The 14,382-nt window shown below is 34.3% G+C and overlaps 1 protein-coding gene across 3 annotated transcripts; it reads left to right on the top strand.

Moving 5' to 3' along the window:
• The first annotated feature begins 9,419 nt into the window (after nucleotides 1-9,419).
• On the top strand, nucleotides 9,420-13,861 carry LOC108339010 (probable CDP-diacylglycerol--inositol 3-phosphatidyltransferase 2). 3 transcript variants are annotated; one of them, XM_017576141.2, is made up of 11 exons: nucleotides 9,420-9,586; nucleotides 10,156-10,279; nucleotides 10,670-10,754; nucleotides 10,863-10,912; nucleotides 11,888-11,927; nucleotides 12,053-12,097; nucleotides 12,180-12,245; nucleotides 12,349-12,463; nucleotides 12,551-12,607; nucleotides 12,693-12,791; nucleotides 13,511-13,861. In XM_017576141.2, the coding sequence occupies exons 2-11, from the start codon at nucleotides 10,213-10,215 to the stop codon at nucleotides 13,568-13,570; spliced, it is 684 nt and encodes a 227-aa protein (XP_017431630.1). In that variant the 5' UTR covers nucleotides 9,420-9,586; nucleotides 10,156-10,212; the 3' UTR covers nucleotides 13,571-13,861. The 3 variants fall into 3 exon arrangements, with proteins under 3 accessions (XP_017431630.1, XP_017431631.1, XP_052734446.1); XM_017576142.2 differs by lacking the exon at nucleotides 9,420-9,586 and adding an exon at nucleotides 9,606-9,714; XM_052878486.1 differs by lacking the exon at nucleotides 9,420-9,586 and adding an exon at nucleotides 9,668-9,737.
• The last annotated feature ends 521 nt before the right edge of the window (nucleotides 13,862-14,382 follow it).

Below are 14,382 nucleotides of genomic sequence, written 5' to 3'. Positions count from 1 at the left end.
GTGCCATGTGACAATCCACTTTTGCAAAAGCTTTCCACTCTTAGAGTGACATGTGGCAATCCACTTTAGGAAGAGTTTCTCCACTTGGAAAGTGACACATGGCCACTTCCTTTTTAAGAAGTGTCTTCACTAAGAGCTTGCCATGTGGCCATCATGTCCCATGGTGGGACACACTCTTTTAAGCTAATATTACAAACCATACAATACTTGGCCCATTATACAAGGCCTAAAAATATACCCTATACTACTTGACCCTTAATACAAGGTCTAGAAATACTTCATGATAGCCCAAGTAAATAAGAGTTTAGCTCCTTCTTTTGGAAATGATTTTAATTCTTCTTGAATTTGTTTGGCCATGCTTCTTGTGATTGGACCCTTAGCTAGGAGTTTGTCATCATCCCCTCCCTCTTGAGAAGGATTTGTCTTCAAATCTTGAGGCTCTTCATCTTCATCTTGCTCCAAATCTCCTACAAAAGGGGTTAGATCACAAACATTGAAAGTAGCACTTACATCATACTCACAAGGCAACTCTAGCCTATATGCATTATTGTTAATCCTTTGAACTACTCTAAAAGGTCCATCACCACGAGAGTTGAGTTTGGACTTCCTTTGTGTTGGAAATCTATTTTTACTTAAGTGGAGCCAAACCCAATCTCCTTCTTCAAAGATCACTTCTCTCTTGCCCTTGTTACTATACTTGGCATATCTCTCAGTTTGATGTTGTATTTGTGACTTTACCCTCTCATGCATTTTCTTCACAAACTCAGACTTAGACACTCCTTCCTTATGAATGAAATCACTAGGATTTGGGAGAGGTATGAGGTCTAAAGGAGTGAGAGGATTAAAACCATACACAACCTCGAAAGGAGACATTTTGGTAGTTTTGTGAACCACCCTATTGTATGCAAACTCAATGTGAGGAAGGTACTCATCCCAAGATTTGTGGTTTCCTTTCAAGATAGCCCTCAACATGGTTCCTAAAGACCTATTCACAACCTCGGTTTGTCCATCAGTTTGTGGGTGACTAGAGGTTGAAAATTGAAGCTTGGTTCCTAGTCTAGACCAAAGTGTTTTCCAAAAGTGACTAAGAAACTTAGGATCTCTATCTGAGACAATGGTCCTAGGCAACCCATGGAATTTTACCACATCTCTAAAGAAGAGTTTTGCTATGTAACTTGCATCATCTACCTTGTGGCATGGTATGAAATGAGCCATTTTGCTAAACCTATCTACAACCACAAAGATAGAGTCAAATCCCCTTTGAGTCTTAGGTAGACCAAGTATAAAGTCCATGCTAATGTCTTCCCATGGGGATGAAGCAATAGGGAGAGGGGTGTACACACCATGAGGCATAGTTTTAGCCTTGGCTTGTAAACAAGCAATGCACTTATGACAATACCTTTGAACTTCCTTTCTCATGTGGGGCCAATAAAATTTCTCTTGAAGAATGTTTAGAGTTTTATCAACTCCAAAATGGCCCATGAGACCTCCTTCATGCGACTCCTTAATGAGGAGTTTCCTATGGGAACCTTGAGGCACACACAACTTACCCTCCTTAAACAAATACCCTTTGGACACATAGTAACCTTCTTGAGCCTTCTTTTGACAATTTGAAAAGATGGAGGAAAAGAAGTCATCTTGTTCATACAACTCTCCCATGTGATCAAAGCCAAGAATTTGTGCTCCAAGTTTTGAAAAGAGATTGCGCCTTCTAGAAAGAGCATCAGCCACAACATTAGATTTTCCTTTCTTGTATTTGATCACATAAGGAAATTGTTCTAGATATTCCATCCATTTTGCATGTCTCTTGTTTAGCTTGTGTTGTCCCCTTAAATATTTAAGTGACTCATGGTCACTATGAATGTCAAACTCCTTGGAAACTAGATAATGTTCCCAAGTTTGAAGGGACCTTACAAGAGCATACAACTCCTTATCATAGGTGGGATAGTTGAGAGTGACACCATTTAGTTTTTCACTAAAATAGGCAATGGGGTGTCCTTCTTGTAACAAAACTCCACCTATTCCTACACCACTTGCATCACATTCTATCTCAAAAGTTTTTGAAAAGTTTGGAAGAGATAAAATGGGTGCATTGGTAAGTTTTTCTTTGAGTTGCTTGAAAGCCAACTCTTGTTTCTCTCCCCACACAAATTTCACATCTTTTTTTACTAGCTCATTGAGAGGTGAAGCTATACTTGAGAAGTTAGGGACAAATCTCCTATAGAAAGATGCTAGACCATGAAAACTCCTAACTTCTCCTATATTTTGGGGAGTTGGCCAATCTTGAATGGCTTGGACTTTGGTGGGATCAACATGCACACCATGCTTGTTCACTATGAATCCTAGAAATACCACACTATCTTCACAAAATGTGCATTTTTCTTTGTCTGCAAAAAGATGGTTGTCCCTCAAGGTGGAGAGAACAACTTGCAAATGTCCTAAATGATCATGAAGACTCTTGCTATATACTAAGATGTCATCAAAGTACACAACCACAAATTTTCCAATGCAATCCCTAAGGACATGGTTCATTAATCTCATGAAGGTGCTAGGTGCATTAGTTAAGCCAAATGGCATCACTAACCATTCATATAGACCAAATTTAGTCTTAAATGCAGTTTTCCACTCATCACCCTCTCTTATTCTTATTTGGTGATAACCACTTTTAAGATCTATTTTGGAAAATATCATGGATCCATGCAACTCATCTAACATGTCATCAAGCCTAGGAATTGGGTGCCTATACTTAATGGTGATGTTGTTGATAGCCCTACAATCACAACACATTCTCCATTTTCCATCTTTCTTAGGAACTAACAACACGGGCACAGCACATGGACTCAAACTCTTTTGAACCCAACCTTTGTCTAATAATTCTTGAACTTGAGTTTCAATCTCCTTAGTTTCTTGAGGATTGGTTCTATAGGCTGGCCTATTTGGTAAACTTGCCCCAAGAACAAAATCTATTTGATGTTCTATACCCCTGATTGGTGGAAGATCTTTGGGATCTTCTTTGGGAAACACATCACTAAATTCTTTCAAAAGTTTATCCAAAGGAGATAGACACTTGGGTTCTAGATTTGCAGTAATGCATGAAAGTGCTCCTTTACAAAAAAGGAGATAGGAAGGTTGCTCACAAAGGAGAGTTTTCTTCAATGTTTTCTTAGACAAATTTTTCTCCTTTTGAGTGACCTTGGTAAGAGCACTACTTTCCCCTTCTTCATGAATGCAAGAGTTGGGAATTTGCTCCCTTAAATCCTTAGGCATGCTCTCTTCATTTCTCTCTTCATTCCTTAGTTTCTTCATTTGTAATTGATCCTCAAACACTTTAGAAGGTGGTAGGGGATGAAGAATAAACTTCTTTTCCTTATGGTGGAGAGTAATCTCATTAGTATGACCATTGTGTATAGTTTTCTTGTCAAATTGCCATGGTCTTCCTAATAGAATGTGGCAAGCTTCCATAGGAATTATGTCACAAAGTACTTTATCTTCATAGTTTCCTATTGAGAGCTTGACCTCCACTTGTTGGTTCACATTCAAATCCTCTCCTTCATTTAGCCATTGAAGTTTGTAAGGTTTAGGATGGGGTTTGATGGTGAGACCTAACTTTTCCACCAACCTAGTGCTACAACAATTACAACATGAGCCACTATCTACAATGAGAGAACATGTTTTGTTTGAAACTCTGCATCTTGTATGAAAGATGTTTTCTCTTTGGGTTAAGACTTGGGGATTGGGTTGATTCTTGAGAACTCTTCTCATCATGAGGAGATCTCCATCACAAGGGTAGGAATCTTCTCCTTCATTCTCCTCCTCACTTGCACCTTTCTCTTCTTCTTCTTCACTACTATATGAGTCAACACCCCTTAAGATTATGATCCTTTTGGTGGGACATTGTGATGCAATATGACCTCTACCTTGACACTTAAAACATTTAATTTCACTAGTGCGCATGGATGATGATGATCCTTGATTGGGCTTCTCTTTCTCTTTCTCAAATTTCCTAGGGGTTTCCTCTCTTCTCACTTGTTTTCCGTCCCTCTTGTAGTCTTTCTTAACATATGAGTTTGAGTGGTCAATTTTCAAACCTTTTCTCAAATGTTGTTGCTCTACCTTTATGCAAATTTGTACCAAATCATTAAGATCTTGATAGGGCAACAATTCCACTCTATCTCTAATATCAAGATTAAGACCACTTAGAAATCTAGAAATTGTGGTTCCTTCTTCTTCCCTAATTCCCGCCCTCATCATGTAGAGTTCCATCTTTTGCCTATACTCTTCCACACTCATGGTTCTTTGTTGGAGCCTTTGGAGTTTATCCATAAGCTCTCTATGGTAGTAGGAAGGTATGTGTCTTCTTCTTAGAGCACTCTTCAAGTCATTCCAATATTGGACTTGAGGGGAATTGGAGAGTCTTCTTTCTCTCACTAGGGCAGTCCACCAATACATGGCATTCCCTTGAAAGCTTAAGGTGGCTAGGGAAACTTTCCTTTCCTCTATTATTTGATGACACTCAAAAAGTTGTTCTACTTTCATTTCCCAATCTAGGTATGCCTCAACATCTTCTTTCCCATGGAAATGAGGAAGGTCTATCCTAATCTCTCTTGGTGGTTGTTCACTCTCCCTTCTATACCTTCTAGGTGGAGGATGTTGGTAGAATTGTGCAGCAGTCCTACTATCTTGTTCAGGGTATGTGTTTTCTGTGGGAGTTTTTGAACTTCTCCTTGAGTGACTCCTACTCCTACTTTTCTTTATCTCTTCTTGGACCTTTTCTTGTTTTTGGGCTAGAACTCTAAGTTCTTCTTCTAAGGTTTCAAGATATTGTTCTCTTTCAACTCTTTCTTTTTCTTTCAAAATGGATTCTTGCTTTTGCCAAAGTTTTAGTGATTTTAGTTCCTTGGCCATTTGTTCTAAATTTGGTTGGGCCTCTTCACTATAATCACTATCAATTTGGTAAGAAGGTTCCTTAGACATTCTTAAAAAAAAATTCAAAATATGTAATGCACACACAAACTTGTATTTCAAAAGTAAATTCCTTTAGAGATTTAAGGAGGCAAAATAATCTCAAGTTCACTTCCAGGAAAGAGAGGAGAATCACTAAGGATCACTTAAAATCCAAGCCTTTCCTAGCCAAAGTTTACCTCAAGTTCTCTTGCACCAAACTTCTCAAATGGAATTAGGTTTGATACACAAGTAGACACACAATAAATTATAAGCAGTTAAAGACAACAATTAAACTAGACTATGCGGCCTAATGGTAAAGTTAGAAGGCACTTTGGAACCTTCAAACTTTAACCAACTAAAAACGTTTTCAATATGGTTTACAAGTCTTTGTTAGGATATGGGATTGAGTATCACAGACTACCCCAAGATACCTAACAAGGTTATGAGTTACAAATCCAAAAGGCAATACAATTTTACAACTCAAAAATGCGTAATACAAATAAATAATGTGTGTTCCTCTCTAAAGTGTTTCACTCCTTTTCTTCTTGTCTCTTCCTCAAGGTTTCAAGGTCCAAAGAGGTCTCCGATCACCCAATATACTATGTCCAATTTCGTTTTTCCTCCAAAGAATATCCTACACCAAATATCAAACCAAATCCGAAAGGTAGGAATCCAAAGAGAATGCAAATCAAGGGCCAATTTGAACAATAGCTCTTCAAAAGGAGTTATGTTGAGACAAAACAAAGAGTAATGAACAAGACAATCAAGAAAATAAAGCTTAAAAACAAAGGCTAGGCACTCAAAAGAATTACCTAAAGAAAGGCACTAGAATAGATGAATAAAACAAAAAACAATTAGAATAGAGAATTATTACTTCTTATCTTTACAAACACTGAGCTAATGGTGCAATGTAGGCAGAGACAATATTTTGTCAAAAGTGTCATGTCCAAGTCTCATATCCAAGGGTCATGTCCAAGTGTCATCTCCAAGTGTCATGGTAAAGTCTCATGTCAAAGTCTCAAGTCAAAGTAACTTTTTTTTTTTCACTTTGGCTTTTTACTTTTGTCTACACTTTTGTTTTTCAACACAAATTAGATCTGGACAATTTGTTTGGGTAGCTCAAAGTTCATGACTCAAAGAAAAAAAAAATGGAAGAAATCTTACTAGAATCAAAAATAGAGCATGAACCTCAAAGAAACACAAGAGAAACTTAACTCTAAGAACTTGACAATGATCTAATGACAAGCATGAACTCAAATATGAAATAAAAAAGCACTCAAATGGATGTATATACTGTAATTTCGAAATCCCAATGGGACATATTTTTTTATGATTTTTGCAAAGCCCGAACTAAGAGAAAATGACATAAAAATGACTACACATGACTCTAGACAACATGGATGGAATTAAAAATAAAAAATAACCCAAAAATGACATTAAAACAGAACCAAATATATGAAGAAAGACTCAAAAAAAATATAAAAGCACGCCACAACACATGTATATGGAAACTTAGTGGTAAAAACCGAATGGTTCCGCAAAAGAACAAACTAGAACCATAAAAATAACATGTATGAAAGTAGACTATGGAAGACAATAAAGAACAACACAATAACAACAAGAAATACACAAAGATAGGTAAAGGACCAAGATACTTAGCTCTTGTAGACCCAAAGCTCTTGATACCAAATGATAGCGTCCTCCTCGAGCTAGGTTGGGCCAAAGCACGAAGATGAAGCTATGGAGGTGGAATTTGTGCGGAAGCGATGGATATGGTGGTGGGCTCACAATTTTGGTGATGTTTTTGGTGAGTATTTGTGGTAGGATGGAGGTGTTTGATGGATCTCCGGAGAGGTTGGGCCAACTCTAGAGAAGGGTGGTTAGAGGGACCTCATGGGATGCTCTAGCCTTGACTTGAGACAAGATATGTTTGCACACATTTTGGCATAATAACATTCAAATTCATCAAGTGATTTTACAAGGAAGGAGACCCTTCTATTTATAGAGAAAGGTGTCTCCTAAGTAGACAAGAAACCCTAAAAATTATCCACTCTTAAAGAGACATGTGGCAATCCTCTTTTACAAAGTTTCTCCACTCTTAGAGTGCCATGTGGCAATCCACTTTTGTAAAGTCTTCTCCACTCATGTGGTAATCCACTTTTGCAAAGTTCCTCCACTCTTAAAGTGCCATGTGACAATCCACTTTTGCAAAAGCTTTCCACTCTTAGAGTGACATGTGGCAATCCACTTTAGGAAGAGTTTCTCCACTTGGAAAGTGACACATGGCCACTTCCTTTTTAAGAAGTGTCTTCACTAAGAGCTTGCCATGTGGCCATCATGTCCCATGGTGGGACACACTCTTTTAAGCTAATATTACAAACCATACAATACTTGGCCCATTATACAAGGCCTAAAAATATACCCTATACTACTTGACCCTTAATACAAGGTCTAGAAATACTTCATGATAGCCCAAGTAAATAAGAGTTTAGCTCCTTCTTTTGGAAATGATTTTAATTCTTCTTGAATTTGTTTGGCCATGCTTCTTGTGATTGGACCCTTAGCTAGGAGTTTGTCATCACTATATATATATATATATATATATATATATATATATATATATATATATATATATATATATATATATATATATGTTTTAAATTAACAAAAGATTTATAATTTCTCTCAATCATTTAATTTTTTTTATAATACGTTACTCTTTTTTTCTTCTTATTTTAAGTTCGGTTTTAACTTTTAATATTAAGTAGTCGTTGAGACATCCATAAAGTCTTTTATATACTAGAATAATTATGTTATAATAAGTAATTATGATAAAAAAAATAGTTTTTTATTATAAATAATTATTTAGATTTTAAAAGTAGTAATTAAGAGGATGAAATTTAAAAAATAGTAATTAAGTGTGTTTAATATCTATTTTCTTTAGTTTAAAATAATATGTTTAGTATTAAAATCAATTATTTAAAGTATATAATTAATATAAAATACTTATTATACATTTTTGTATTGTTCAATATTTTTTATAAGGGTTAATTAGTCTTTATATGAAGTCTTTAATTTTTTTTAATTTTTATATTTATTTTTACTGAATTGAGTCATATTTTTTAGGAATATTTAATGTGATATCTTATGTTGAATTGAAACTGTGTTTGAAAATGTGACTAATCAAGATATAAGTTTATCATCTATTAAAATATATGTTATTTTTTATTTAAATCACTTGACGTGTGACATATTCAAAATAAAAAAAAATGTCTTATATTTGTTGACATATAACAATCTTATATTTTAACACGTAATATTTCTAAATAATGTCATACCGAATATTTTTTACAAAAACAAAGACTCAAACAAGTTTTTTTAATTAAAAATAAAAAATAAAAACTATAAATAAATCCAAAGTCTAAATATAATAACCAGAATTTTAATTAAACCTTTTACAAAATTTATTTTCCAATATAATACTCATTTTTATTAGTAATCAACGTATAAATTAAGAAGACCAAACTTTATTAAAAATATAAAGAAAACTACTTTTATTACTGATTATATTATAAACAAAAAATATAATACATACAAAATATTTATTTAATAATTAATTTCAAAGTTTAATACTTCACAATTTAATAATGATAATAGATATAAAAAATCTATTGAAAAGTCCAATTAGAAGGATCTAACTTTTCATGAGTGAAAAAAAAAAGTATTCATTGAGTATTTGGAACTGGGAAACCAACTTCTCCCTTACAAAAATTAAGTGTGATTATGAAAAAATAATCTGGAGATTGTGGAATAATTTTTATTTGAAGTATACCATATGAAAGAAGATTTTACAACCTGTTCTGATTCCCACGTGGGAATTAGGTGTAAAGTTACACCAACAAATAAAATATAGGATAAATGATGATTTAATATGCACTCTAGTTGTTGAAAGAGCAAAGAATCTTGCTATATAAATATGTGAAAAAATTATTAATTATGTATTGGTTATGAAGTTTTATGAAAATATTTTGCTATTAAAATTTAATTTTAGAGATTAATATAATATTATCTTGTGAATACGTTGTAGTATTTAGAGATTAATTTATATCTCACACATTCAAAGATTTATCAAATTTGTTAGAGACTAAATTGTTTAGTTCTTACATTTTTAAAGACCAAATTTGATATAATTTGTAATATCATACCGACGTAAATTAAGAGTTAAATGGATGCTTTCCTAATTTTTTTTTATTACATAAGCACAAACGTTATTGCACGTGTACTTATTTTTTAAATATTTATAAATTATTTAAATTTTAAAAATAATAATTAAGAAAATGAAATTAAAAAAATGTATCATCTTGGTATATAATTATAGATACGCTTCTAATTAACTTTAATTTTGTTTTAATAATGCATGAATATATTGTGAGAATAATGATAAGCTACTAAAGAGGGAAAAGAATTACATAAAAAATAATTAGGGAATAGAAAAAGAAAAAAAGGAGAACGCATGGTTTTGCTCAAAATAAACATAGTCAGTGCCACCTCACGTTTGTTCCCCGTTTGGATCAATCCGTCATTGCAACCGCCAGCCGCACCTTGTCTGTCGCCGGAATCCGCCACATTCTCTTCGGCAACGGTATCGTATAATTATCTCTCTCGTTGATACTGATATTCCTTTCAATTTCCTCTGATTAAGCCCTAGCTACTGATAGCATCACCGCTACACCGTCAACCAACGTGTCCTACGAGGAACCGTCCTCAGCGGTACGCGAGCTAGGGCTTGGGCGGTACACTGAATTTTCGAATTCGTGACTTTCAATTGAAATTAAGGGGCAGGGGAGAATCTTTTTTGATTTGGCATCGATTTATGATTTGACTTTTTGTAGAAGAAATCCACAACACACACTAAAATTAAGCTTATGGTTATGTTATCTGAAACTGTTATTGTGGAGAGGAGAATTGGTATTTGCTTGTTTCGGTAGGCGAGAATATACTAAGGAAGTACGTTAACAGATTTTGACTTGCGGTACCATCAGATTATTGGTTGTCTGTCCCGTTTTTATTTTGATATAGTTAGGTTAGGTAGATGATTGCGACTTAATTCATGTTCCATATGTGTAGATGACATGGGATGTGAGTACCTATTTTAGCACGTGTCTTCATGGATTTTTGATGGATTTCTTACTGGAAACTACTTGCACGCAGGTGAATATTTGATTGGCAATACTTATTGGTGAAATTTTAGAATATAAAGAAGCTTCAATGGCAAAGAAACCAGGACAAAGATCCAGTAAATTATCTGTGTACCTTTACATTCCTAATATAATAGGTGGGTATTTACTTTCTACTTTTACTTACGTATTGCAGCAACTATGCTCTTAAAAAAACACATTGTAGCAACAATGGCGTACTCTAATACTTGCGTTAATAAGATTAATGGGATAAAACTCTGATTTGGGACATATGGACGGAGAGAAACAGAAAAATTTTCTGGTCATTTTTCTTATTGGTACATTTGTTTTCGGAAAACAAGAGGCTTTATTACTCTTTTATTATAGCACGTGTTAGCAACTGTTGTTTTAAGCAAATCGATGTTTGGTATTGTAACTAGTGTAACTGTTTATTATTGGATCGTTCAGGAGATTTTACTCAACTTCTTGGTCATAGTTCTCCAGAATACAAACTGTCTTAACTCCTGACCGTGTCCATGGTGATGCAGGATACATACGGGTTCTTTTAAACTGTTTTGCCTTCTCCCAATGTTTAACAAACAAAGCCTTGTTCGCTTTTCTCTATTTTTTGAGGTGGGATACCATTTTGTTGGCTTTCTCTTGTATTAAGTTTTTTTTTTTTTTTGTTGTTGTTATTTTTATGGAATGCGTGACATAATTTGGCTGAATTCGTTGTGCCAGCTTTGTTTGTGATGCTGTCGATGGATGGTGTGCCCGCAAATTCAATCAAGGTATAGACTTTTTTGTTGATGTCAGATGACAGTACGTTTATCTGTTAAGATTTTCCTATTGAATTCATAAATAATGTCAGCGCTCAACTAAGAAAATTCTTGCTCATAATTTATCTGAGTCCACAATGCATGCCATTGAATTTGTATACATCACACTAACCTTCAGAAAAAGTTAATTGAGGATTAATTGTGTTTTGACTCCTTGTAGTTTACCCTTTAGAGCTTTTGAACATGATCTCTGTTAATTTGTACCCTTAGTTTCTTTCTGTTTATTGTGAGAGAACAAGTAAAGATTTTTTTTTGCCGATTATCGATTATTGAGTCCTTCAAAATCATATGAAACTTAAAATCTAGAAAATCAGTTCAAAACTGAGGGAATGTCTATATATCACAGCCCAGCTATAATTTGTTCTTTGAGGCGCTTATCATATACAGTATGAATTTGAGGTAATACAGATTTTCTCACAATTCTAATGCTGATGCCATATCAACAAATATACATATTATTCTACTATTTTTCACTTACCTAAGGGTTATTTAATAGCAAATTTAGATAAAAAGCTGAAGAGTCCACCGAATTTGATCATGTGCTAACTCCCAGGGTTAAAGATGTTTGTTTTGTTCCCATGATTCCGTTCTGTTACACTTTCACACTTTTTAATAAAACACTTGATAGACCATATTGAACAAGAAAATAAAGGGATGACATGGCATATATGCTAAAGAGGGTTGGCTTAATTGGTATAATCAAAACATCAAATGTGAAAAGGTTTTGGATTCAAATTCTGCTAGTGATTTTTCACTGGTATCATGTGTAAGCACCACTATATGCCCGTAGCCTTCCCTGAATGGGGAATTGGGACATTACCTATCTCCCTAAATTGTCTATTTTTATTTTGAAAGGACAATTATTCTGTATAATAAACAAATACATTAACCTAGCATTCTTTATTTTGTATTGTTTTCTTGATTCAGTGTCAACCTTTGGGGCTGTGCTGGACATGGTAACAGACAGGTTATTCTCTTCTCTCTCTCTCTATGCATGCATACAAAAGATGTCTGATGATCGGTGCTGTTATAACTTCTTTATGTTGTTCAATTCTTGTGTGCTTTGAAATAATGTGGCTTCCTTGATACCAGAATTAGCACTGCTTGTCTACTTGTTGTCCTTTCTCAACTGTACCAGTAAGAAATTTTCCTTTCAAATTCATTAGTCACTGTTATTTTAAGAATGTAAACCTGACTTTTGGGTTGAACTTGTGTAAAGGCCCGGCCTTATCTTTTTGTCATTGCTTTCACTAGACATTGCCAGCCACTGGCTGCAAATGTACAGGTAATGCATACTGACTGTGCGTTTTTCCCTAATTTTTATTGTTGATTCTGCAATTATTGGGTTTAACCTTGATGATATGTGGCCTTTTTTCAATTAATTGCAGTACTTTCTTGACGGGAAAGGCTAGTCATAAAGATGTAAAAGACAGCAGCAACTGGCTTTTCAGGGCATACTATGGAAATCGGATGTTTATGGCTTACTGTTGTGTCTCATGTGAGGTCAGTGCAATATCCTCTTCCTGATCTCTGTGGAAACTCTCTAATAAATAGTTTTTTATTTGGATTCTTATCCTTAATATTGTGTAGGTTATTTACTTAGTCCTGTTTTATCTTGCGGAGAATCAAACAGAGAAATTGGTGGACGTAAGTGCCCCCTACTGGTGTTAAATTATTTAAGACATTTTATTTGCCGTGATCATCATAGTTTCTCATTTGTTTCTATTTCCAGGTTATATCAAATAATTTGAAAAAGATGTCATTACTTTCTCTCCTAATTGGTACTAGTTTATTTGGATGGGCAGTCAAACAAATTATAAATGTTATTCAGGTCAGTATGTTTGTTCTGCATTTTTTTATGATTGGGTACACATTTTTAGATTTTGACCACCCCGGTCAATAATGAAAAGACGAGGAAGAAAAAAGAAATTAAAAGAAGTAACACGTCAGAGAAGAAAAGAATTCCCAAAGTCCAACGAAACTAGTGGCACTAATTGTTCATACATTTTTGGAATAAACATCCTGGAAGTATTGCAGTAGTACAACAATTTTGAATCTTGAAAATCTTTCGTACTCTACTTTTATTTTTGGTTTAATTATCATTTGTCAGTCTTTTTTCCAAGCAAAAGGATCGGCACAAAGTTTCGTGAACCATATTTTATTGAGTTGTTATAAAATTGTATTCTACTAGAGATGGTGACATTACTTCAATTAGCAGAAGCTTTCCACACATTATCAATTAATCTTGATAATAATTTGAGGGATTGTTTTAGGCTGTTAAAATGAGGATTAAGATTCAACACATTTAGTAACTAGCAGGTTCTGTGGGCCTCAATGTAATATTGTTCGAGTTTGAATATATTAACTCTTTGGCTTGACTTATTAACTTAATATCATGACTTCATTAATGAAAGGAGTTTTCTTTACATTCTAGCTGTACAGATAGGGTCTTGGTATAACAACTTACTCTTCATGTTTTTTTTTCTGATGCTTTTGATTATTATTTACTTGGTCATTAAATTGAGTCCTGCAATTCCCTTGTGATTCCAGATGAAAACAGCAGCTGATGCGTGCGTGCTTTATGACATTGAGAAAAAACATAAGAACTGATGTTTCATCCACGACGAGAATCCTTGGCCTTCGTCTTCTCGTACCAAGTTATGTGGTCAAAATTTAATATGAATTGCCACAGATGGAAATTGAGCTTGAATTGTTCAGTTTTCTACATTTGTAATGAAAGAAATAGAAAATGCTGAACGAAATAATTTACCTTTCCATGTAACAAAAAGATTCCGTTGTTCTTTACCCACTGTTAGTTACAATGCGACGCAAAGAAATATCTGTTTAGTTGTAAAATTTCAAATCCCTTTATAGGAGAAGGAATGGCTGATTTTGATTTTATATTCTCTCTCAAGTGCGTGGGGGTTGGGTTTATAAACTGAATAAACACCCTTTATTCCACTTCGTAACACTCTCACTTAAATGTTTATGGAAATTCGTATTACTGTGTGACACGGGGCTTGCAGGATTGATAAAACACCTGAACCATTCATACCGTGCATTATGTGATATGTAACTGCAAGACATTGTTCTACTTTTGCGCGCATGCTTATGATTGTGAAGTGATCGAATGTTACCTGTTCTTATATACTTTGCTAATTTACGGTATTCGCCACTAATACCACCCTATGCCATGATTCGTCAGATGAGTGAACCAATGTCACTTGTCTTGTATATTTGGAAAAGTAATGACTAATTTCTCGTCCTGTCTGCATAACAGCGTTATATGACTTAGAGAAGCACTCTAGTGTATTAATTCTGTAACATAATACTACTGCGTAAGAGTTCCAAGGCATAACAAAACACATGCATAAACAGAATATTGATAAAATAAATCCAAATCTTCAAATGAAACAGCTACA

This window comes from Vigna angularis, chromosome 5, assembly GCF_016808095.1.
Source record: "Vigna angularis cultivar LongXiaoDou No.4 chromosome 5, ASM1680809v1, whole genome shotgun sequence".
Taxonomy (NCBI): domain Eukaryota; kingdom Viridiplantae; phylum Streptophyta; class Magnoliopsida; order Fabales; family Fabaceae; genus Vigna; species Vigna angularis.
The sequence above is the reverse complement of the archived record's forward strand: the minus strand, read 5'-3'. Positions and strand labels throughout refer to the sequence as shown.